The 26,511-nt window shown below is 38.4% G+C and overlaps 1 protein-coding gene across 2 annotated transcripts in view; it reads right to left on the reverse strand.

Moving 5' to 3' along the window:
• The window catches only part of RELN (reelin), a 633,193-nt gene that overhangs the window by 216,003 nt on the left and 390,679 nt on the right, over positions 1 to 26,511 (reverse strand). For both annotated transcript variants that reach the window (XM_006882611.1, XM_006882610.1), the window contains exons 12-15: positions 18,686 to 18,837; positions 3,862 to 3,974; positions 2,027 to 2,235; positions 1,141 to 1,269 (exon numbers count right to left, since the gene is read on the reverse strand). In XM_006882611.1, the coding sequence (XP_006882673.1) occupies positions 1,141 to 1,269; positions 2,027 to 2,235; positions 3,862 to 3,974; positions 18,686 to 18,837 (603 nt within the window). The remainder of the gene's footprint in view (positions 1 to 1,140; positions 1,270 to 2,026; positions 2,236 to 3,861; positions 3,975 to 18,685; positions 18,838 to 26,511) is intronic.

Here is a 26,511-nt window from a genome sequence, read left to right on the forward strand (position 1 = left end):
ACTTTGTTTTCAGAGATTTCTTTTTGGAAGTTATTGCCAATGCTTAGACCTCTGTGATAAGTATCTATGCGGAGCAGGGATGAGATTATTCCAAAGGCTTGACTGAGTAACGTTAGCATCACCAGTAACTTTTTTCTGTCCTCTAGTTTTCAGCACAAGGAGCCTTGCTGGGACAATAAACACTAAGCACTAATTAAAGGTAGTTTTAATCTATTAGCTACTCTATGGGAGAAAGATGTGGCAGTTTGCTTCCATAAGGGTTTATCACCTCTCTCTTCCATTGCCACTGAGTTGAAATTGACTCATAGCTGACCGACCCTACAGTGAGTTTTCAGAAGCTATAAACTGCATGGGAAGGGACTGTCCATCTTTCTCCTATGGGGCAGTTGGTGGATTTAAACTGCCTGCCTACGGGTTGGCAGTGCAACTTGTTACCTCCAGATCTGTGGGTAATTCTACTCTGTCCTTTGACACTGCTATATGAGTAGCAATTGGCTTGCTGGCAGTGGGTGGAGGTTGAAAAAAAGAAAAGAATTTTCAACTTAATTTTGTCACCCTTGGAAAGATTTTTGCCATTTATCTGCTTACTATCCTGTGAAGTGTCAAGTACTTTACATGATAATCTTCAATTGTTATAACATCTGCCAGCTGGATTTACGATTGTCCTTAACTGCTACAGAAAGAATCTGAAAGTGTGTATAAATGCCACTGCCCAGGCATTAGATGGCATGGTCTAACTTTGAAACCAGATTCCATTTCAAATCTTGGCTATCTTCTACTTCCCTAAACTGCACCTCTCCAAAAAGAAATATTTTAGAACAGTTTTTATCTGCAACAGTCACAAGGTTAGTCTATAAAATGTTAAACCATAAAGATGCTTTTTTCATGAAATCTGAAATGTGCCATGTGGATAAATAGGAAATGGAAAAAACTATGAAAACTACTCTTGCACCAGACCTACTAGAGATGTCTTTTCAAGTCAACACACAGACCCCAACTTTTAAAAATGGGATCACTCCTAAATCAGCTGAAATACCTACTGCTAATATGCCAAAAATGCTAGTCTTGGCCTTATTCACTGATGTTCAGGCTGCAGTAGAGATTTAAGGTTTTCTTTGCTCAGAACTGAGGTTTACTCACCCACTGTAGTTCTCAGAGGAGTAGACAGTGCTGTGTGGGAGGTGGGGTCCAGCACAGATCTCAGGCAAACACTCAGTGTGAAGCAGAGACCAGGAGCGCCCATGGTTGGTGGAAAACTCCAGACTGACACTGAGAACACCGGAACAATCACAGCAAAGAAATGAGCAAAGATAACAAACGGACCTTATTAGTCTTGGGCCAAATACATTAAACATATATGGAACTATTGTCTAGTGTAAAAGATTGTTTAGGTGCCACGTCCCGGATGACTGCCAACCTTCACTGAGGTTTGACCAGTCTTCACCGGGCAAGCAGCTAGGTTACTGCTGTGCAAACAAACTACGCTTCAAAGAAAACAAACATTAACTGAGTTGGTGCTCTTGAATCTGATAGATGGCAAAGCAATTACCATGTCTCACACTGTCACCTCATCCTGTGAACATGAGACCTTGACAAAATTCCTAGTTAGAGAGGACAGGAGCCACACTTCGGCAAGTGAAACTGAGAAGCTCTTGCTCTTAGTGCTAATTGATTTCCATGCCTATTATTAGGGGGTCACTAACTGACATGAGTTCAACTTTCTTCCCCCAGTTTACTTTTTCCTTCTCTCTCAGCAATTTGCCAAGTGGACGGCTGCCACAGAACATGCCAACATCTCTAATGTGCAAGTTCAAGCTGCCAAAATCAAGCCATCATTACTTAAATCTATCCAAGAAAATTCCATGCATTAACTGAAGAAATTGATATTTCTGGAAAGTGTATGCATTGTATTCATGAACATTTTCTTTGAAATGTAGCTCAAAACCTTCTGAGAGCTCCTGTTTAAAAGCCAAGTTCACACACTCAGTTTTAAGCAGTTCAGAATTCACCAAATGTGACTCCTTACCTGTTACCAGGTTGGTGGGTTCCGCATCCGAGATTAATGGAAAACTGTATCATGTGAGACATTGTAGTTGGGAGAACAGGCAAGACGTGGAAAAAGTCTACAGCCCAGACGTTCTTATTATGCCCTTGATGATTTCTTTGCCTGAGACAAAATTTGGTAGCAGGTGTTTGAAGTTCAGGATTGATGACCACAGAAACCAAAGTTGGAACCTTTGAGACAAAAGAAACCAAAATCCTTCATGATCCTCCCTGGGAGAGCCAGCGATTCTCTCGTATCTTATATCCACAATCACTATGCATATAACTTCCATCTATTAAGCACAAAACAATGCCCTTATTCCACAGAGAAGACCATGTTCTCATGGAGCATTCATTAATTTAGCCATTTGAATTTCTCTTCTCTATAGAGTGGTACTCTCCGTGTCCCCAACCGCCTGAGACTAGACCAGTGTTTACCTTAGAAAGGGATCTCTGGTGGCCTAGTGGTAAAGAGCTGCACTGCCAACCCAAAGGCACATAGTATGAATCTACCAGATTCTCCATGAGAGAAAGATGTGTAATCTTTTCCTGTGTGATTTATTGTCTCTGAGAACTCACAAGAGGGGCAGTTCTGTATAGGTTGTAACTCAACAGCACTTAACAAACCTTAAAAAAATAAATTCCAGAGGATGCTGCTGAATTGGTTCTGACTCATAATGACCCTGCATTGCATGTCCAAGGATGTAAATCGCATAGGAGGAGGCTGCCTATCTTTCTCTCATGGGATTACTGTGGATTCAAACTTGCAACCTTTGGGTTAACAGTTCAATTCCCTATGAACTATGCCTCCAGACCTCTCTGAGTACATTTTCGTACCAGGCAGAGAGAGCCTGACACATACTCACAATCATTGATTCTTCTTTAAAGGAGATTTGCACAATGTATCAGATTTAAAAAGAAAAATATTCTAAAAAAAATTCTAAAAACTGGGCTCTAAACAGAAACAGAGACTAGAAGTTAGTGATGCACATAAATGACAAGGCAGACTGCAGGAACAGGTATAACTTGATCTACTTCCTGCTGGAGAACAATTTCATTACAAAATCCCAAATTATCATGACTTAGGTTACCCTAGTGCATGGAGCATGGTTGGCATTTTCTCTGGCTGCTTTCTTTTCTTATCTGGTATTTTGCTCTCATTTTCCTAACTTAAACCATGAGATGTTGGCTGTGGTCAATCTATTATCATACTCAGGATAGCTTCAGTGTGTAGGAAAGGCCAGCTAAGGATTATGTTGTTGTAGTCCCTGCAGAAATAAATCTATTAGAAAAATAATATTACACCTGATTACAAGCATCTCACACAATTCTGTCAATGTTTGCAAACAACCAGCATGGGCATCTGTCCAAAAATACAAAAGGCAAAGGAAACAGGTCAACCTTAATGACTCCAATTGGGAAGACAGAAACAAAGGCTGTAATACTCTCTATTTCCACAATGTGTTCTGTCTAGGAAATCTCAAGATGTGGAGTAATTCGTCATTATGACAGCGAGGGTGTCTGTGAGGCTGCCTAATTAGAGCGACTTTTTGGGTTTTCTTGGGACAAGACTGTCAGTCAGAGCACTGGGATCATCCTTGTTGTTTTATTTATTTTTCCAGATAAAATAGCACTTTTCGATTTGTGTCAGTGAATGTCAAAATGTTCATGCCAATTTTACAAAACACTGGCAACCTCCTGATCCTCCCAGAAGTGATTTTAGACTCTGCTTTTGTGGTGTGCTTCATGGTTATGACCCTGGCTTCTCCCAGGCTGGTCTATGATCAGGCCATTTTGCACATCAATTGACATGCATACCTTATATGAAGAGTAAGAAAGCGTGTCCAATGCGATGTGCTCTTTTTTCCCCTCAATCTTTGCATACAGGATGATATCATTTTCATGAGAATCTCCAGGGCTACAAAGTCCTCCTGTATAAACGAAAAATGGTGAACTCTTACTATCAACTTCAGAATAAAAAATGATGACTACACCCAGGTGGTACTGAAGAATGACCCTAAACAATATTAGCCAGACCCAAGAAACCACTCATGAAGATAGTTCAGGTAGGTCACACCAAAGAGCACAGAGTAGACATTTGTGAAAGCCAAAGTAACTATTTGCTTAATGAGATTAATCAAATAATAGTCTGCCATCGACAGCCACTGCATGACCTACATTAAATGTGCTTTTACATTTGTTATGTGCTTTTAAGAAACCATTATTTCCTTTTATTTGTGGTCTTTATGACTAAAGTTGAGAATCTATTAAGTTCTTTTTCCTTTTTAAAGCGTGTTTAGCAATCCTGCATTTTTTTTAAAAAAAAAAAGTCAAGGCTGTACTATTTAAGCTGTTGTGTTAAAGAGTTTTGATATTATAGCACAGATTACACATTTGTGTTTTAAATGCGGTTCCTTTAACATGTTTAATTTTCACACTTGGTACTTCATTTGACTGTTGGAAGTATCACAGAGTAGTTTATTCCCTATTGTTCTACTTTCCAGTCACATAAAATAAAAAACCTTTAGAGCTGAAAGCCAATTATGATTATCTTGATGATGAAAATGAGTAATAGAAGGGCTACCTAACCTGAGGATCATTTAACTATTCGTAGGAAACCCAGGAGATGTCCTATCTTTGAACTCTGAGGCCTGTATTCATTGCACCTGCACACTGCATTTGGGCAATAATTCGTGTCATTATTGGCTTTTGCCAACCCTTCCATTAACACAGATTTTAAAGACTTACAGGTCCTTCTAGAGGTCTTTCCCTATCTACCTTATCCTTTGCCCTGGCATCAACCTTTAAGCAAGGTTATGGTATGTACATTTTTTTTTCTTTGAAATGAAAGTTTATTTCATTAAAATCCCAATTTTAAAAAAGTTACAGTAACTTGAAAAAATAAGACATCAAAAGATGTGTTGCGTTGGGAAGTCTGTTGACAAGGATCTCTACAAAGTGTTAAGGAGCAACGATGCCAGTTTAAAGACTAAGGTGGCCCTGATTCAAGTTATAGTCTTTTCAGTTACTTGCTATGCATTGGTATGCACATTTTGTTGCTGTTAAGTGCTGTTGAGTTAAGCATGAAACATAGAAACTCCATGAATTACAGATCTGAACCCTCTCCTATCTTGTACCATCCTCATAATCTCTGACATACTTGAAACCATTGTTGCAGTCATTGTGTTAATACAACTCACTGAGGGTCGTCTTCTCTTTTGCTGACCCCTTAACCTTTCCTAAGACGATGTCCCTTTCTAAGGAACAGCCTCTCTGGAAGAACAGGACTCTGAAAATCTTGTGAACAATACAGGAATACAGTATCAGAGGCAGAGCCTCAGAGTGAAAGTCATTCAAAATTATGAGAAACAGCTACAATAATAATTGGAGTGCAGAATGTATAAAGTATGAATGTAGGAAATTGGAGATTGTAAAAAATGAAATAAAACACATGAAGATCACTACTCTAGGCAGATGGACCAGTATAGGTCACTCTGAATCTGACAATCATATGATGTACATGTATTTCTTGGCAATATTCTATTCCTAGGGCATAATTTAAAAACCTAACATTTAAAAAATTATATTTCAAAAATTCCTTCAAGCCCCACATTTATCTAGGGAACTCTGGAGGTGTAGTTGTAAGAAGTTACACTAGCAACCCCAAGGTGTAAACTTCGAATACACCACAGGAGAAAGATGGGTAAACTCCTCCCATGCAATTAACTGCCTCTGAAAATCCACTAGAGGGTCAGCTGTGGGTTGGTTCCAATTCACTCGTACACAACAACAACAGAAAACTTCTGTTGCGAATCTTGTAAGGCAACTTACAGAATAAAGAAATTATCCTCTGAGAGTTAACTTAGTAAAATCAATAAATAATTGTTGCAATGTGATCTCTGTGTAAATAACACAAGAAAGTGTCAACTGTTATAAATAGTTGTCCAGGTAGCTGTCTTCCAAATTTAATGGCAGAGACTAATGAGCATGTTGAGTGCTGCATCTGTTTATTCAGATGCCTCAATTGGTATTGTCTATTTCAGGAGTCTTGCTTTCACAATGCCTACAGGGCAGCTTTGACTTGATGTTCAGTACTATTGACTGTTGGCTGTATAGTGTTTCCAGAAACGGCAGAGTATCAATCAGTTTTCTTTGTTAAAGTGAATTCTGTGCATTCTGTCGATCTCCTTTTGATGCTTCATGTGTCTTTCAATATTTTTTCCTAAAGAATCCATCATTACTGCAACTTGGGACTTTTTTTTTTCTTCAGTACTGTCTTGAGTACAAAGTGAGAAATTCTAAGTGTTCTCTTCCCTTTAGTTTTTCAAATTCCTAGTCTTGGCACATTTCATATGAAAATCTTTGTTTTCTCAAGCTGTCCTCTGACATCTTGGTTGGCTCTCTTTATCATTTCTTTCTTTCATTTTAGCTTCCCTCCACAAATTTCAGTTTCTTCTGACATCAATTTTGGTCTTATATCTCTTTTTAATAACCTTTTGCTTTCTTCATGTATGATATCCCCGGTGTCATCCCATAATCCATCAGGTCTTTGGTCTTTAGTATTCAAGGCATCAAATGTACTCATGAGATGGTCTGTAAGCTAAGTTGCAATATATTAATTTCATATTTTTGGTGGCTATAAACTTAAAAAAATATTCTTTATCTTCAACTAGAACTTAAATAAGAACAACTGATAACCTGATCCATACTTGACTCTTGGCAGAAAATAGTGAGCTTCTCTATCTTTTCCCACAGATATTGCTGTTGTGTGTCATCAAGTCTGAACTGACTCATGGCCCTTCAGTGGGTTCAAAGAGGCATTAAATAGCACAGAAGGAGACTGCCCATCTTTACGTACAGTATCTGGTGGATTTGTGATTGCAGCACAACTTCTTATCATTAGGCCACAAGGAAGTCCCACAGATGTAGTGAATATAATTCCTGTGTATTCCACCTGGTGAGGCCCATGTGTATAGTTATTTCTCAGGTTTTAAAAAAGATATCTACAGAGAATAAGTAGTTGATCATAAAAAATTCTATCATGTGATATCTGGCCTCATTGCTCTTACTGAGGCCAGATTTTTGTTGTTTTTTCTCTCACCTTTTGCATTCCAATCACCAATTATTATTAATGCACTTGATTACATGTTTGATCCACTTTAGACTACAGTAGTTAATAGAAACCCTTAAGTTCTTTATCCTTTATTTTAGTGGTTGGTATTTAAATCTGAATAATAGTTGCATTGTTCTTCTTTCTATGTTGTTGTTGCTAGGGTCTGTCAAGTGACCCTACAAATAACAGATCTGAACTCTGTTCAATCCTGTGTAATTTTCTTCATCAGCTCTGATATAAGTGAGCCCGCTGCTACTATTATTGTACCAATTCATTTCTTTGAGGGTCTTTCTGTCTTTCACTGACCCTCCATCTTTCCAAGCATGATGCCTCTCTCCAAGGCCTAGGCCCTCCTAACAACATGACCAAACTATGTGAGATGAGTTTTGCCATCCTTGCCTCTAAGGAGCATTCTGGTTGTACTTTTTCCAAGACATACTTGTTTGTTCTTCTGGAAGTGTATTTAGTACTTTTCTCCAAAACCACAACTCAAAAGCATCAATTCTTCTTCATCTTTAATTGTTATCAGATATACAGCGAGTGACTGAAAAGACCATGGCTTGCATCAGGAACAACTTAGTCTTTAACATCATCACTCCATAGTACTTTGGAGAATTCCTTGACAGCTGACTTTCCTGATGCAGTACTTATTGTGATTTCTTGACTGCTAGTATCAAGGGTGTTGATCATGGATCCAAGTAAGATGAAAAGGTTTACAATTTCAATCATTTCTCCATCTATCTTGATGTTACCTATCAACCCCATAGTAAGGATTTTTTGTTTTCTTGATCTTGAGATGTAATCCATATTGTGGTCTTTGACCTTCTGCAACAAGTGTTTAATTTTCTCCTCACTTTCAGTCAGCAAGGTTGTGTCCTTTGCATAAAGCAGACTGCTTATAATTCTTCCTTTGATCCTGATGCCATAAAAGTCCAGCTTCTCAAATGAATTGTTCAGAATAAAGATTGAAAAGGTATGGAGAAAGGATACACCCTGATAAATACTTTTCTTGATTTGAAACTAAATGGTGTTTCCTTGCTCTCTTCAGACAACAGCATCTTGGTTTAGGTTTTGTATGAGCACAATTAAGTCTTCTGGAATTCTCATTCTTCTCAATGTTAACTATTGTATATACACAGTCAAATGCCTTCACATAGCCAATAAAACACAAACATACATTCTTCTGGCATTCTCTGCTTCTGCACAAGATCCATCCAACATCAGCAATGATATTCCCTCTGCTCAGTTCTCAGTCAGTGTAGTTTTTTTAGCCTTTTTATGGATGATCTTCAGCAATATTTTGCTTGCATGAGATATGAATGATCTTGTTTGATTATTTACATCTTCCTTTGGGCCACTTTTCTTGAGAATGGGAACAAATATAGGTCTCTTCTAGACAGGTGAGAAGGCAGCTCTTCTAAATTTCCTGACACAGACTGGTGAGCATGACCTGGGTTGCATTTGTTAGTTGAAACATGTCAGTTTGTACTGCATCAATTCCTAGGGCCGTATTTTTTGTCAGTAGGGGAGCTTGATCTTCTTCCTTGTTTCTTGATCATATACTACTTCTTGAAAAGGTTCCATGAGGACACTGAGGAATTCTATCAACTTCTGCAGTTTGAAATGGATCAAACATGCAATCAAAAACCATTAATAAAAATTGGCGAATGGAATGGAGAAGTTGGAAACAAACAAGGCACAGCAGTCAGATATTATGGACTTGGTGATAGAAATGGTGCTGGATATTGAATAATTGAATTTCATGCCACCAAATATATATTCATCACAAATACCTTTTTTTAAGAAACATAAATGGCAACATTACACAAGGACCTCACCTGAAGGACTGCACGGGTATAAGACTGGCTACATCTGTGGAAAGAATCCTTATAGAAGCTCAAAATTAGAAGTAAAAATCAGGCCGGTGCTGACTGTGGGACAGCTATCCATTACTCACGTGCAAGACCAGCCATTAGAGAAGGCTATCATGCTTGGAAGGGTGGAGGGATAGCATGGGAGAGAAGACCTGGATGAGATGGATAAATACAGTGACTGGAGCAATGGGGGTTGGAGTGTCGGAATTAGTGAGACTGACTCAGGAGGGGGCAGGGTCAGAGATGCTGTACACAGGTTCGCTATGGGTGCAGGCAACTCTATGGCACTTAACAACAACAAGAAGTTAAAATTGAAGCTTAAAAACATTAAACCAAAACTTTCTTGTATATGTACAGATATTCCATCATTGACAGTATCATCCTTGTGGATGGGCCATAAGATTTTTTTTTTTAATTTTCCTATTAATACAACACCATTTCTTTTCAATTTGTCATTCTTGGTACAGTAAACCAAATGACTGTCAGATTAAAAATGTCCTATGTAAGTGCATCTCAACTTACCAATGCCTAGAATATAAATTTTAGGCATTCTATTTCATCCCACCTGAATTTCAGAATCATCTCGGGAACAGGTTTGAGGCTTTGAACACTAATGAGCGAAGACCAGATGAGTTGTGAGAGGATGTTAAATGTATCATCCAGGAAGAGTGCAAACGGTCATTACAAAGACATAAGAGGATGAAAAGACCAAAATGGATGTCAGGAGAAACTCTGAAGATTGCACTGGAACGTAGAGAAGCCAAAGCACAAGGAAGAATCCAAGACACTAAAGAGCTGAACAGAAGATTCCAAAAGGCAGCATGGAATGACAAAGCAAAATATTACAATGAAATGTGCGAGGAGCTAGAGTCGGAAAATCAAAAGGGTCGAACTCGTTCAGCATTTCTTAAGCTCAAGGAACTGAAGAACAAATTCAAACCTCGAGTTGCTACAATCAAGGATGCTTTAGGCAGATTGTTAAATGATCCAGGAGGTATCAAAAGAAGATGGAAGGAATATACTGAGTCATTGTATCGAAAGGAATTGGCAGATACAGAAGAATTTAATGAAATAGCATTTGAGCAAGAGCCTATGGTGATGAAGGCAGAAGTTCAAGCTGCTTTGAAGGAAATAGCAAAAAATAAGGCCCCCGGAATAGATGGTATACCAACTGACATATTTTAGCTAACAGATGCTGCCCTGGATATGCTCACCAAGTTGTGCCAAGAAATCTGAATAAAAACCACTTGGCCAACTGACTGGAAGAGATCTATATTTGTTCCCATTCCAAAGAAGGGTGACTCAACTGAGTGTGGAAACTACAGAACCATCTCATTGATTTCACATACAAGCAAGATTCTATTGAAGATTATCAAAAAACGATTAGAACAGCACATCAGCAGAGAACTGCCAGAAGTCCAGGCTGGGTTTAGAAGGGGTTGTGGTACTAGGGATATTGTAACTGATGTTAGATGGATCTTAGCTGAAAGCAAGGACTATCAGAAGAATGTCTATCTGTGTTTCATTGATTATGCAAAGGCATTTGACTGTGTGGATCATAACAAACTGTGGCTGACTCTGAGAAGAATGGGAATCCCAGAACATTTAATCGTGCTAATGCGAAACCTATACTTGTACCAAGAGGTAGTAGTCAGAACAGAGCAGGGCAACACTGCATGGTTCAAAATTGGGAAGGGTGTATGCCAGGGATGTGTCCTATTTCCATACCTTTTCAACCTGTATGCAGAGCAGATTATCCGAGAGGCTGGGCTCTATGAGGAGAAGCATGGCGTTAGGATTTGTGGACGATCTATCAACAATCTGCGTTATGCAGATGACACAACCCTGCTCGCTGAAACTGAGGAGGACCTCATGCACTTACTGCAGAGGGTCAAGGACCCTTCAGTATGGACAGAGGCTCAATGTCAAGAAGACAAAGATTCTCACCACTGGACCAATTGGTAGCATCAGGATGGATGGCGAAGAGATTGAGATTGTTCACAGCTTCAGTTTGCTCGGCTCCATGGTCAACACTCTTGGCACCAGCAGCCAGGAAATCAAAAAACGTATTGCAATGGGAAAGTCTGCTGTTATGGACCTCTCTAAAGTACTCAAGAGCAACGGTGTCTCTCTGGAGACGAAGGTGCGCCTGATACAAGCCATGGTCTTTGCAATCACTTGTTATGCATCAGAGAGTTGGACAATGACTAGGGAGGGTAGAAGGAGAATTAATGCCTTTGAGCTGTGGTGCTGGGGAAGAGTATTGAATGTACCATGGACTGCCAAGAAAACAGATTCATCCTAGAGAGGGTTAAACCAGGCTACTCCTTGGAGGCAAGGATTCTGGGGCTTCGTCTGACATACTTTGGACATGTTTTAAGGAGAGACAGGTCCTTGGAGAGGGACATCATGCTGGGCAGAGTAGAGGGACAGTGCAGGAGGGGAAGACCCTCTATGAAGTGGATTGATTCCGTGACTGGGGTAATTGGGATGGGTGTGTCAGTGGCTATGCGATTGGCACAGGATAGAGCAGGGTTTAGGGCTTTTGTACATAGGGTCGCTATGAGTCGCAAACGACTTGATGGCACATAACAACAACACCACCACCAATATTCATAGACTTACACTTTGTAAACTGCACAATATGATTATTCTGATTGTTTATTCTTTCTGATAAAACACCACTTTTCTATTTGTATCAGTGAATTCCAAGATGTCTGTAGTGGCTTCATCTCATTGTAAATCATGCTACCTCAGCATACCAAGCCAAAAGCTCTGCTCCACCCACATCACTAAGGCAGACTTGACTTTCAGGAAGCAGCTCTTCCAGCTGTGTTTTAAGTGTCTTCCAATCTGAGTGTTTCAGCTTCCAAAATTATATTGTGCTGATAACAATTTATTATAACATAGGTTGGTTTTCAATGGCCCATAATTTCAGAAATTAATGGCTCATCCTGCTTCCTAGGCTGTCTTAGTCTAGAAGCTCCATTGTGACCTATCTACTATGGGTGACCCTGGTGGTATTTGAAATCTTAGTAGTATAGCTTCTAGCATCACAAACACATGGAAGCCAGCACAGTCCTACAAACTGACAGATGAGTGGTAGCAGTTGACTATAGTGACTCCATTAATATTATCTTTGAAGCCTACTCTGATTAGCCAGCTGTCCAATCAGATTTGGTAAAAAACCCAAGATATCCTTAGTTCACCTTCCTAATTAAAACCACATCCAACAATTTAAATTAATATTGTAACAAATTATTTATATTTGACTTTCAAAATATACTACTGCAATTATGCTGTGCAAGTGTCCTTAAATTCTCTTATGCTAATTAAAAAGTTGTTTGGAATATCTGAACACACATTTGTGGAAGTACTCCATAAAGTTGATTTGATGGCATAGAAACCAGTACCTGACTTGAAAACCCAAGCTCCTACAAGGATAGAGAGGACCGAGGGTTGTGGAAGTGAACCTGCTTCTAGCACATCTAGCTGAGCTAGAGAAGGTGGGGGTTTAGTAGACATACTCTTTCCATTAATATGTTTGTTGGAAAGTTCAGGGCATTTATAAGCTATTAGTTAAGTCACACTGAGAAAAGCTATGGCAAAATAGATTCTACATCTGGTCTATACATCTTTGTAAGTGTATGGAATATTCTAGTTCAGGACAGGTTGATTCTATATTCGAGTTACTCATGAGAAACTCTAGCTAGCAACTTATTTCCAACATTGCCCTGGCCAAGTTTCTTCTGGGGCAGATACTTGGAGTATTAATAACAGGAGGATGGGCAATTGTCTCCTATGCAATTAACTGCCTCTGAAAACCCACCAGAGGGCCAGCTATGAGTCAGCTCTGACTCGATGGTACACAACAAGAACAACAACTTTTTTTAAAAAAAAACACCACAAAACCACCAAACTCTCTCAATAGCAGGGTTCCTTTAGAATAATAATATCTGAAACTTACCGATAACTGGATAAAATGAAGTACAAAGGTTATTTCTTGTTCATTCACAGTAACATTTTCAGCAAAGTACTTAATACATAATTTGCTGATGGGAAAACTGAAGTCAAGAGAGGATGAAGAGTGGCTACGTTCCAATTCTTCATAGTTATAGTTTTAACATTAAATGGTAAATTTTGTACGTAAACTTGTTATATTTTCCCTGAAATTTTTACCAGTCCTAAGACATATTACAAGTCTCAGATGATGATATTCATAAAACATTGAGATATGACATATTACATGTTAAACACATGCACTGATAATATAATTAATATTTACAGAGTTGAACATCTGGCCTATGAGGAGAGAAACTGAGTCTTAAAATAATGTAGAACTCATCCCAGTAGCTGTTCATTGCTCAAGAACTCAAATCTGAAGAGAAAGTCTGGCATTTGAGATAAAATTTGAGAGCATTTCACTACTTATTCCAGGGTTATGATAAGTATAGCTTGTAAAGTGATTCTAAAGAATAGTGGGTAAAAAAATAACCCACAGAATGAGAGAGAATTTTTAAATGAGATTGTTTTGAGTGAAGTTTACAACTCCAATTAGTTTTTCATTCAATTACTCATACACATTTTAGCATATTAATTACAATTTATGTAATAAATTAATTATAATGTCTGATCAACTTATTGCACATTGCCTTTATCTTAGTTTTTATGTCTTAACACCACTAAAAACAAAACAAAAAAAGATTCACAGGGATATTAAAATTGGTTTTTAAAAATGTACCATTTGACCACTGAGCAGAGGCCTAAGTCCTTTTAAAAAGAACAAAGAAATGTAAAGGTTAGAGTAAGTAGTAGAGGTTTAGTGTAGGACATCCATGGACACAGGAACTGTCCTATCTCTCGTCTCTCTCATTTCATTGATCAGCCCCCTGGAAATCCTATCTGCTGCCTTCCCAGCAGTTCCTGAAACACTCCTGCCTGTCATAGACGACTGACCGCACCTGGGAACCTCACCCACTCAGAATGACAGGACAAAATCCAAAGGGAGCCAGGCCTTTAAAATGATGATGGACTTTATCTGAAAGGTCCCTCTGCGGCTGGTTTATCAGCTCTGTGAAGTTTCAGCGACAGCAGCTCCCTCAAAGAGAAAGGATGTGGAAAGGATGAATCGGGTATCATGTGCAGTAATTAAGGCACGGAAAGGTGTCAATAAAAAAACTGGAGTGGACAGCCAGTCTTACAGTATTTTATATAATGCTTCAGGTAATTTAAAGATATGTACAGCCATAAAGTAATTCTGTTAAAGATTGATTATGTGGACATTAGGCTAGAAGGGGATCTCCAAAAATTCATGATTTAACCAGAAAATAAGACTAGTATATTTAGAGAATGATAATGAACACTAAATTGTGTTATCCTGTCATAAATGCAGTACATTTTCAGAGAAAAGAGATGAACATGTGGCTAGAAGAACTGAGGGCACAGAAGATTCTCAGTCAATATTTGTTGAATAAGCATTAAATACATAAATGTATGGATGAATGAATGATGTCAGATTGTACGTCACATTCATTTCTGTCATGTTTACTGCAATCTGGCACCAAGAACAGCACAGAATATTAGTTCTCAATTAGTGTTCATTGAATGACAATATATGAGAAAAGCAAACAGAACTTGAACTGGATTTTGCAATATTCTCAGCAGAGTTACACAAATCAAGGGCAAGTATGTGAGACAGAGTTTCAGAATCCTTGCCTCCAAGCAGCAAGCTGGCTTCATCATCTCCAGGACAGCGCTGTTTGTTCTCTCAGCAGTCCATGGTGTGTTAAATAGTTCAATAACCTTCTACAGCATGACATGCCAATAAATAGTAATACACCAGATTAGAGTTCTAAGCATTCTTACACTTAAAAAAATTATTACCTTGAAATTCAATACAAACAGGGAGCGCTTGTGGCCTAGTGGTAAAAAACTACACAAGGTTCGTATCCACCAGATGTTCTGTGGGAGAAGGATGCACAATCTTCTCCTGGGCAATATACTGCCTGTGAAAACTTGCTAGAGGGTCAGCTCCAATTTGAGGCACAAAGCAACCACCACCACCTTGAAATGAGTATGTCACTGGTATCCCTACATCCACTGGCCAGATATGAGTCAGTTCTGACTTGACAGTACATAACAGCAACAACAACAAAAATATATATAAACAAAAATATAAAGTTACATATATTTATATTACATATGTGTGGATGCTTTTGAGCTGTGGTGCTGGAGAAGAGTACTGAATGTATCCTGGACTGCCAGGAAAACAAACAGATTTATCTTGGAGAGGATTAAACCAAGCTACTCCCTGGAGGCAAGGATTCTGGGGCTTCGTCTGACATACTTTGGACATGTTGCCAGGAGGGACGGGTCCTTGGAGAGGGACATCATGCTTGGGAGGGTGGAGGGACGGCGCAGGAGGGGAAGACCCTCTATGAGATGGATTGATTCGGTGACTAGGGTAATCAGGATGGGTGTGTCAGAGGCGGTGCGGTTGGCGCAGGATAGAGCAGGGTTTAGGGCTGTTGTACGTAGGGTCGCTATGAGTCGGAAACGACTCGATGGCACATAACAACAACAACAACATTATATAAATATTTATATTACATAATAATCTATGTGTTTGAATTGTGGTGCTGAAGAAGAGTCTTGAAAATACCATGGACTGTCAAGAAAACAAATAGGTCCATCCTGGAGAGGGTGAAACCATATGTCGCCATGGAGGCTAGGATTTTGAATCTCTGTCACACATACTTTGGGCACGTGGCCATGAGAGACCGGTCCTTGGAGAAGGACATCATGCTTGGATGGGTGGAGGGACAATGCAGGAGAGGAAGATCCCAGATGAGAGGAATTGATAAAGTAACTGGGGCAACAGAGGTTTGTATGTCAGAATTAGTGAGATTGGCTCAGGACAGGACAGAGTTCAGAGCTGCTATGTGTAAGGTTGCTATGGGTTGCAGGCAACTCGATGGCACATAACAACAACATATATAAATTACAATATATCCCCCTAAATTTGGCAACCTTACCTCGAACAGTCTCCCAATGGCCTAGAGGGTAAGGAGGTGCACTGTCGACCCAAATGCCAGTGGTTCGAACCTACAAGCTGCTCTATAGGAGAAAGGAACCCTTTAGGAAGGTCAGCTAGGAGATGGTTCCAACTTGACAGCAATGAGCTGATTTCACTTTCCTATCAGAGCTGAGCTATCCTTTTAAAATCCAGATGCAAGCCTATTAGAAAATTTACAGGATGGCTTCCTGTGCCCAGTGAAAAAAGCAACTGAACACTTAAATTTGCTTTTCTAGCTCCATCTCACATACTTTTACTCAGTTACACTGAGAAATTCAACGAGCCTGGAACATGTGTTTTCTCAAAATGTGGGCTTAGTTTCTCTTAAATGTAAATAATGACCATCTTTGAGGGTTGAGTTGAAATGCTCTCTCTTTTTGAAGCTAATCTCTCCAAGTAATTACCCACAGCTGCTCTACACTTTCATGCTACTTGTCTCTGGGTTCCTGTATTTTCTAGATGCCCTGATGGCCATAGCACTGTTTAATAAATTTGTTATCTGCAACTATAATGATAAGATGTGTCTACCTATTTATCATGCCATATTTTAAGTGCTTTGCATGTATTAGCCATTTGATAAAAACATTTTGTGAGTTAGGTACCATCTGCAGTCTTTCTATGTATGCTAGAAATTTGTTATTTCCCCCCCTGCTCCCTAAATGACTAGAGATGCTTTACTTTAGGCCAACATATTTCTTTGGACTCATTCTTTCCAACCACAGTGAATTGTGTTTTAATTTATTAGTTAATAATCTGCCTCATTCCAGAAAAAAATTTGAGATGACTTAATGTCATATAAAGACACTGAATATTTTAATCATGGGATTGATTAGCTCTGAAAAGCCAAGAGAATAAATATATTTTAAAAGTAGTAAAAAGAGAAAATAGTTAAATTAGAACGTGTGAATGCTTATTAAAAACTGGTATGTATAAGTTGGCTGTCAGAGACCTCTCCAAAGTCCTAAAGAGTAATGATGTCAGTCTAGAGACTAAAGTGTGCCTGATCTAGTCTTCTCAATTTCTTGCTATGCATCAGAGGGCTGGACAATAACTAAGGATGACAGAAGAAGAATTGATGCCTTTGAGTTGTGACGCTGTGGAAAAGTATTGGACATACCATGAACTGCCAAGAGAACCAACAGGTCTGTCTTGGAAAGGGTGAAACTAAGTTTCTGCTTGGAGTCAAGGATCTTGAAGCTCTATTTCACGTATTTTAGGCATGTGGCCAGGAGGGACCAGTCCTTGGAGAATGACATCATGCTCAGAAAAGTGCAGGGACAGTGCAGGAGAGGAAGACACCTCATGAGACGGAATGACAGATAAGGGTTGGTGTGTCAGAGGCAGTGAGGTGGGCTTGGGATTGGGCAGGTTTCAGAGCTATTGGACATGGGGTAGTTATGAGTTGAAATTGACTCGATGGCACATAACAACAAGAGCTTCTAAGATTCACTCTTAACAAAAGGAAAGTCAGTTTGAATTTTAAATATTTAAGGAAAGTGAGCATGATACACAAACCATTTCAAATTTGGAGTGTTACATGCTCAGTTAAAGAAATATCACCCTATTACAGATCATATTTTCCCTGTATCAAACAGACCATTATTGACGATAAGGTAGCATCATTCAGACAATGCGCGTGAAGAAAGGTTACAGTCTGAAGTTTGCCACACAACTGTGAGTCGTGTGATTAGCAAAAAAGGTTAAGGAAGGAATGAAGAAAAAAAAAAATAAAATGGATAGTGCTGAAGCCGAGACCCAGGAGACCTGTTTGTGCTGGTGAGTCAACATCTTGCTCTGAAGTTCAAAGGGTAGATAATGTTTTTTTCCTGTTTCACTTCCAGGTGTTGCCTATGCTTTTCCAGTAACTCAACAAAGAAGCCATGTGACACCTACTCACATCTCTGGAATGATGTCCAGTAAAAGGCACATAACTGCGACTCTTGTTGACTATAGTAAATAAATGAGCGGTCACAAATTTCAACCCTGAGTATTTCTAAACCTTTACTCAAATATTTATTTAATGCACAGCATTTTGAGGAAAACAGGTCTTGTCTTTTTTTTTTAAATGTGTTGTTGACATACAGATGCAATGTTAGAAAGCAGATATTTAAAAAACCTGACCCTTTCTCAGTGTCTTACCTCTAAAAGTTATGCATCTGTGGGATTGTAGCCACAGAAACAAATGACTCACTTTAATGAGTGCCTTCTGGGAAGCTAGAAGCTGACAGCAAGTTAGTTGCCCTGTATTTACTTTTTCTACCATTCTCTTCTGCTCCGTGACTATTAAAGTATAGTTACCATGAAATGCAGTTGAGTTGACGTATGGCTCATAGTGATTCTATGCACATTCTCTGTCTTTAGACTGAGCCATGGCATGCCAAGATCGACTCTCTAGGACTGATTCCAGCAGGACTGGCTTGAAGCAGATGTAAACACCACAGGTTCCTGCTCTGCCACAACAACCCATAATTGTATATTTTCATTTTACATTGTAGACTCTGAACAATTTTATTTCTTTAAGAATAGGTGCTGGTCTAGAATCTGACCTCGGTCAACCAAGGGTGTTAAAAATGTACCTACCCATCATGAAGTAAAACCTCAGGTTCCCATAACCGGTAGTGTCCATGTACGGAGTACATAATTTCCTCTCTCCATCTTTGAGGAAGACTATAGATAGACCAGACTCTACCGTTCCACATTCTGTACCGATGACCGCTCCCAAGATGTCCCACCTTCAAACAGAGAAGAACCACTGAGAGTTAAATATGAGCTGAAATCTTCAGAGATTACTCAGTAATAAATAATTTTAAAATCTGGGTGGTACAGACTTTTTTTTCATTTTTCTGATTTAAAAAATGTTATCCCAACATAATAATTCACCATATAATTTGATTTCTTGGCTGCTGCTTCCATGAATGATTTTCATGCAATCTTTTAAAAAAAATATATATATATATTTATACCATCATTCATTTTTATACAGTCATATACATTGCTCAATTCATGTACATTTTGTTTTATTCAATACTTTCTGTAAATTGTTTAATTAATTACTACTGACCATACTTTTATCTCCATGTCTCAAATCCCCACTGCATGTTATATATATGTACACACACCCCCATTCCCCTCCTAATCTCTGCTGTCCTGGTGATTTCCTCATACTTCTTCTACCTCCATCATTCTGGCACTAGCCATTTTGCCTTTATTTGACTCTTCCCAAGCTGACCCTCCCTTGCTTTCATTACTGTAGTATTCTTTCTTTATCCATTACATTTCTGTTCTTCACCCTACCCTCAACTCCCAGTTACCATCCTATTGCCACAGAAACTATCTTGTTGTGGTGGGGGTGTACCATGGAGTCGGAACCGACTCATAGCTGACCCTCCAGTGGCTTTTCAGAGGCAGTAACTGCATGAGAGGAGATTGCCCATTCTTCTTTCACAGAGCAGCTGGAGGATTCGAACCACATGCCTTTGGGACTACAGTGCAGCTTCTTGGCACTAGGCCACCAGAGCTCAGCATGCAGTATTTTTCCTTTTGTGACTGAGTTATTTCACTCAACATAATGCTCTCTAGACTCTGCCAGGTTGTGTCATATTTTACAAATACTTCATTCTTCAATCACCCTGTGCTGGGTGATTATGACACAGTTTTTCTATTTGTTTGTTGATGGACATTTGGGTTCTCTTCATTTTCTTGCTATTGTGAATAACACTGATATGAATATGTTGTTGCTGTTGTATACAGTCAAGTTGGAACTGATCCATAGCTGACTCTCTAGGGGGTTTTCAGAGACAGTTAACCTCATGAGAGGAGCCTGCTCATCCTTCTCCCAAGGAGCAGCTGATGGATTTGAACCACATGACTTCAGGACTGCGGCACTGCTTTTTACCACTAGGCCACCAGGGCACCTTGCTATGAATATAGGTGTACATATCTCTGTTTGTGTCTCGGCTCTGATATCCTCGGGATATATTCCCAGCAGTGGAATATAGGGTCATAAGGGACTTCTGCATTTAGCTTTTTGAGGCTATATCAAACTGCCTTCCAGAGGGGCTGTACCATTTTACAGCTCTGCAAGTAGCGCATGAGAATTCCAATCCTTCTGCATTCTCTCCAACATTTATTGCTTGCTGTCCTACCGAAATTTGTTACTGCTTCTGGGGTGAGATGGTATCTCATTGTTGTTTTGATTTGTATCTCTCTGATTGACAGTGACCTTGAAATTTTTGTGTGTGTTTGTTTGCCATCCAAATGTCTTCCTTTGTGAAGAGTCTTTCATGCCTTTTGACCATTTTGATATTGAGGTCTTTTTCTTATGGAGGCTCAAGATCTTGGTCTGAAATGTCACTGCCAAATGTTTTTCCCCCAGTCTGTGGTTTTTCCTTTCACCCTATTGGAAAAAGTTTGTGATGCACATAGAGATTTGATTTTTTAGAGTCAATTTTGTCCTTTCCTGGATGAACACTCATTTAATAAAATTCCACTCTAATCATAGGTTTCCTAGAGAAGTAAACATTTAAATGCACACAGTGTGCCAACTATGTGATCAGAACCAGGTTTCAAAATGAAATTGTAAAAACTAATACAGGACCAGAGAAGCCCCAAGGGTGCCTGCAAACCCAACTGCAAAACCTTTCCGGAAAAATATTTCTACTACACAAAAGTGTTTGAGATCTGCACTAGAAATAAGCAAACCCATTGAAGATGAGCTCATAAGAAATTGCAATATACAAATTTAATCATGTTACAGCATACTTTATAAGGTAAATCCCATATTTGAAATTTGTGTTTGGTATTTTAGAACTTTTATGTCTCTCTATTATTCATTTCTGTTCATGTCTCATTTGCCCAACTCTATTCACACCACCAAGTTGCTTATAGATGGAGAAAACTGGGACACGTAGGTAAGAAGCTTGCCCAAGGCTAAACCACCTGCATGACTCCAAAATACAGCTCATCTGTTTCCCAGTTCATTGTTATTTCAGTAGTTACAGTTCTAAAGAGGGTACTGTGTCAGGATGATTTATGTTGAACCAACCAGTTTATAACAGAATTAAAATGTTAGAAAAATGTCTATTTGGGGGAATTCGAACAGATTAGATCAATCATTCAAGGAACACCCTGGCTAACTTTTTGAAGCAGCTTTAATGGCCCTGGCCACCAGTAAATCAACCAGGGACCCTCTCTTGACTCAGACAAGAAAATCTCACCCTGGTTCACTGGTCTTTTACTTGCTCCATTTATCTCAATTAAAGCACTCAGCCCGGTGATCCACAAAGGAAGGTACAGTTATAAATGATGCAGATGAGGACGCCTTGTAGGCATCTATCCACATTGGAGTATTTTCAAAGTGAAAAAATTAAACAGAAAACGGTGAAATTGTCATGAATGGAAAGAATCTTCTACTCAAGTGAGAAATGAGACTGGCTAGTAGTCCTTCTCCCCTAATAATTACTTTTAAACTAATAACTCTTCTAGATTAACCAAAGTTAATTACTCTCATGATTCCTGCCATAGAGAGGTGGAGCTAAATTTACACATATTCATTTTTTACTGTTAAAGTCTGACTATCTACTTACACATTCCTATTAGTCTTTGCCTCTCCCACCCTGCTGGTAGATAACACAAATATGCCAATTTTCTTTATAATCCCAGATATTTACAATTAAGTGAGATGGAAAGTTGTGTCTAATTTGGAAAGAACGAAACTGGAAAAGGGCGGGAATCATTTTATCAAAGTCTCACTGCTTTGAATAAATTATCTTGCATTTATTAAAAATTCAGTAAGATCCTGTTTTGGCACAAGCTCATTCTTTTATGAGTTTTTGTGTTAATACAGCTCAAGACTGACCAAAAAGATGATATATGTGAGGGGTTCCTGGAACTCTAGCAAATGAAGAGGCCTATCAGGACAAGCCTTTCTTCCCCTAGACTTCAGAATCTTGACCTGTAAGATTATAAACTGTGGTGATCTTTAATTACAACAATGCTACATGCTGGATCTGTCCTGACATAATAAAATGAAGCAAAATTACAACACAACCAAATATCTGAGTCCATCACATGTTATTTGAAGAATCTCTAGTCTAAGTCGTATTTTTAAGATCAGGCAAAAATTGTCCTCAAAAAGAATGCTATTTCTCTATTATTAAAATTGTGTTTTTCCCAAGGTAACACAATTCCTTGTGAACTACATTTGAAGAAATGCTTGCTTTGGGGAGAGAGTTCACTATGGTAAAAACAATTAAATTTACTCTTTGATGACTAATTCTAAAAAAAAAAAAAAAAACCAAACACCCCACCAAAACAAAAGTCCTACCTTATTTATTATAAATAAAGTAGCATGCATTATTTATTATAAATAAGGTGAAGCTGGAACAAAGGGAAAAAAGTTTTCTAGTCAATAAAATGCCCAAGGCAATCTTGTTCCTTAGAGATAGCAAGGTCACAGTAATATTTAATTTGTATTTTTAAAATAAGACTCTCCATTTCTTCTTCTATAAAATGGTAACTATTCTTGAAATAAAAAATAGTTTAAAGGAGTTTCATCACTGGAAAGCTAATAGTTTTTTTTATCATTTGTTTCAGACACCTTGAGAATAAACTAATTATTTTAATCAGTTTATATTTCAATGCCTTTAAGATATTATTTTAAGATATTCAGAGATATCACTTGAAGGGCAATTTGACAGTAACTATAAAAATTAGCATTATATAAAGATTTCATATATGTACAGGAATGCTTATTATAATATTATTTGCCCATCAATAAGGTTTTGGTTGGACAAACTGTGGCACACCACTTTTAAGCAATAATTATGATTTCTATTTATTGACTACTAACGATGTTCACAACATATTATTAAGTAAAAATAATCATGCTGTGGTATAGCAGGCAAAGTGTGATTCTAGTGTTTTCTGGGGAGTTGGGGAAGCTCATGAAACATTTATAAAGGAATATATGCCAATATTTTTTTGTGAAGAATGGCATCATTATCAATGAACTTTTGATTTTCACTTTAATGTATTTATTGTGTAATATGCTAATAATTTTTTAGAAACAAAAAATAAAAGTATCAAATTTTTACATATCTTTTACTTTTATAAACTTGAGTTTAAAATACAAACCTATCTTGTTAGGTTGTCTTGACATGCTTTTGAGTCAGAAATGACTCGGAGCTGACCTTCCAGCCGGCTTTGAGAGGTTGTAAATGATACAGGAGGAGACTGCCCATCTTTCTCCTCCTGAAAAGCTGGGGGATTTGAACCATGCGTTTTTGGGCTGGCAGATGGCTCCTTTCTGGCTCATTATAGATTTATGGAAATATAAATAATCTGAAGATAGGAAATAAAGGCTCTATATTTTAATTCTATTTCCCCCTGTTTTTATATCCTTAGTACAAATACTGATATAAAAGACACTAATCGTGATTGTATATTACATATTTTCTATGAAAAAATATATATTAAACTACCTAAACTGACAAACTAAGGTGTGAACTAAAATGTAGAATGAAGCCTGGCTGGAAGACACCACTTTTACTGAATCCGTAAGATATTTAGCCGATATGAAGTCTCTGAGGTTGGGGAAGATCATTTCTTCCATGAAGTCTCTATTTAGGATGCATTCTCTGATACTTAATAAGGCATGTGCCACAGGTAAATAGCCAGCCACACTAATTTATATTCATGAGGCTTATCTCCAGTATGAGTTCTTTGATGTCCAGCAAGGTGTATGCTTTGACTGACAGGTTCTCCACCTTCACTGAATCTATGGGCTTTTCCGCCAACATCATATCACAGGCGAAGGTAAATGATGAACTCTGAAGGCTTCCCTGCACGTATCGTCATTAAAACAAATTCTCTTCAATTTGTTCCCCTGTATTTCACGCAAGTTCCATTTTGCTTTAGTTGTTCATTACATGCATCATGTTGATTTACCCTTTTGTTGGAATAATAATAAAACTGACTTCTGAATAATATCAAGTATCAAACTTCCTTATCAGTAAGGCAGAAATACAACCCAGACTGGCAGATTGTTGAGAGAAAATAACACACTCCCTGGGACATTATTGTTACAATAGATGTTCATGTCCCATTTCCTTCATGGAAAACATATGGCCATCTTCATTTTGGAATGAGACAACATAGCAATTCAAATAAATTTGTAAGTTATAGCAATTATATTTCATTTTCTCATACCTAAGCTAACAGAACATTACTCTTAGAGGAAAAAACAATCTTTAAAAGCAAGGGGTTATTTAGCTGAAGGAATAACTGTCTGCTCTTTAGCTGGGGGTCTTCTGCTATGTTTAAGATTTGAGCCATAATTTAACTTCCTGAGCCACTACTTTATTACTTATGAAACTTAAATTGCCAGTGAGTTTTTCTTCAATAGAAATGGACATGCCTGTAAGAAAAAGAAAAACCTCTACGTAATATAATATTAACTCACTTAGACTGTGACTCTACCTTCAATCACTTTACATTGAATTATAAGCTTAAATGAAATTCCTTTGTAGCTTTACAAGCATTTCTGTGAAAAGTGTTCTAAATCAGAGGTTACATAATTCTTTGCGGCAGGACAGAAGAAATACTTTGTGGGAAATAACGAGACACTCAAGGTGTTATTGAGAGTTCTAAACAAATGCTATTCTTTTTGTTTAATGTAAAAGTATCAATTTACACTGATGGCACTACAGTGGCCATTACTCTTAGTTTAGACACAGTTTGGTTTTTGCTGGTTAAAAGTCATTGGTACTACCTCCCTGGAACAAAGGAGCAGTTATAAAGTTGTATTTATAAATTTACATTATATTTTCTTTAGCTTTTCCCCTACTAGATAACATTAAATGTTAATAAAGATATTTTGAGTCCATTTTAAGTGTTACTCATTATGGAAAAATATATAACTAATAATTTGGATTCTGGCCTTGTTATAAACCTGTCAGTGCCTGTATCATTATTTTTTTAAATATTTTTCATTACTTTTTTTTTTGGTGTGTGTACTGTCAAATCGGATCTGACTGGCAGAGGAGGAGGTTGCCTCTTCTTCTCTAGCAGAGCATCTAGTGGATTTGAACCACGTACCTCTGGGATTGCAGTGCAGCTTCTTGCCACTAGCGCTGAGTCATTCTTGGTGTGTCACTGTGCTCAGATTTTTCTCCTATTATTTTTTATGAGCTTTTTTTTTTTAAAAAAAAGTATTTTTTTTTAAAAAGATCATATTCAGAGCAAAATTTAAAGGCACCTATTTTATCACAGTAGGATTGGGGTGGGACAGGATGTTGGGACCAGAATTTGGAGAAACACCAACTGTCAATCCACCCCCATGAGAGTTTTTCTCTCTTTGCTGACCTTTCCAAACACAATGTCCTCATCCAAGGGCTGGCATGTCCTAACATGCCCGAAGTACGTGAGAAAAAGTTTTACCATCTTTGCTTCTAAGAGCCCTCTGGTGGTGCTTTCTCCAGGATGGACTTGTCTCTTCTTTTGGCAGTCCAAGGAATAGTCAGTACTTTTCTGCAACACTACAGTTTAAAGGCATTGATTCTTCTGTCATCCTTATTCATAGTCCAACTTTCAATCAGATAGCAAGCAACTTGAAAAGACTATGGCTTGGATCAGGTCTTAGTTTTTAAGAACTCACAGTCTTAAGATGAACATAATCTCTTTTTAGCATTTTGGAGAGGTCCTTGGCAGATTTTGCCCACTGTAATGTGACTTTCAATTTCCTGACTGCTGTTACTATGGATGTTGACTGTGGTTCCAAGGAAAGTGAACTGCTGGCTACTTCATTCTCTTATCCATCTATCAAGATGCTGTTTCTTGGCATGCTAGTCCACACTCAAAGCAGCGCAGAAGTTCACCTGATCTATTGTTTAGCTGAATGCTGAGTCATAGGAAAGAGCTCACTAACAGATGTGAAGGACTACAGCTTCAGAGATTCCTCCAGTGGCTGTAAGAACACAAAGCCTTTAAGTCATTTCCTACAACTTTCTCTCACTCTACCCAGGAGCTTCTATTGTGACCCTAAGGTGTGATTTTTGAGATATCAGACTCTGTCTCTTGCATATAAATGTCAGATATTTAGGACTGCTATGACCTTGCTCACTGAAACTGAGGAGGACCTCATGCACTTGCTGCAGAGGGTCAAGGACTGCAGCCTTCAGTATGGACTGAGGCGCAATGTCAAGAAGACAAAGATTCTCACCACTGGACCAATTGGTAGCATCAGGATAGATGGCGAAGAGATTGAGATTGTTCACAGCTTCAGTTTGCTTGGCTCCACGGTCAACACTCTTGGCACCAGCAGCCAGGAAATCAAAAAACATATTGCGATGGGAAAGTCTGCTGTTAGGGACCTCTCTAAAGTACTCAAGAGCAACGGTGTCTCTCTG

The sequence above is a fragment of the Elephantulus edwardii genome, unplaced genomic scaffold, assembly GCF_000299155.1.
Source record: "Elephantulus edwardii isolate Elephantulus edwardi_28Jun2011 unplaced genomic scaffold, EleEdw1.0 scaffold00022, whole genome shotgun sequence".
Taxonomy (NCBI): Eukaryota; Metazoa; Chordata; class Mammalia; order Macroscelidea; family Macroscelididae; genus Elephantulus; species Elephantulus edwardii.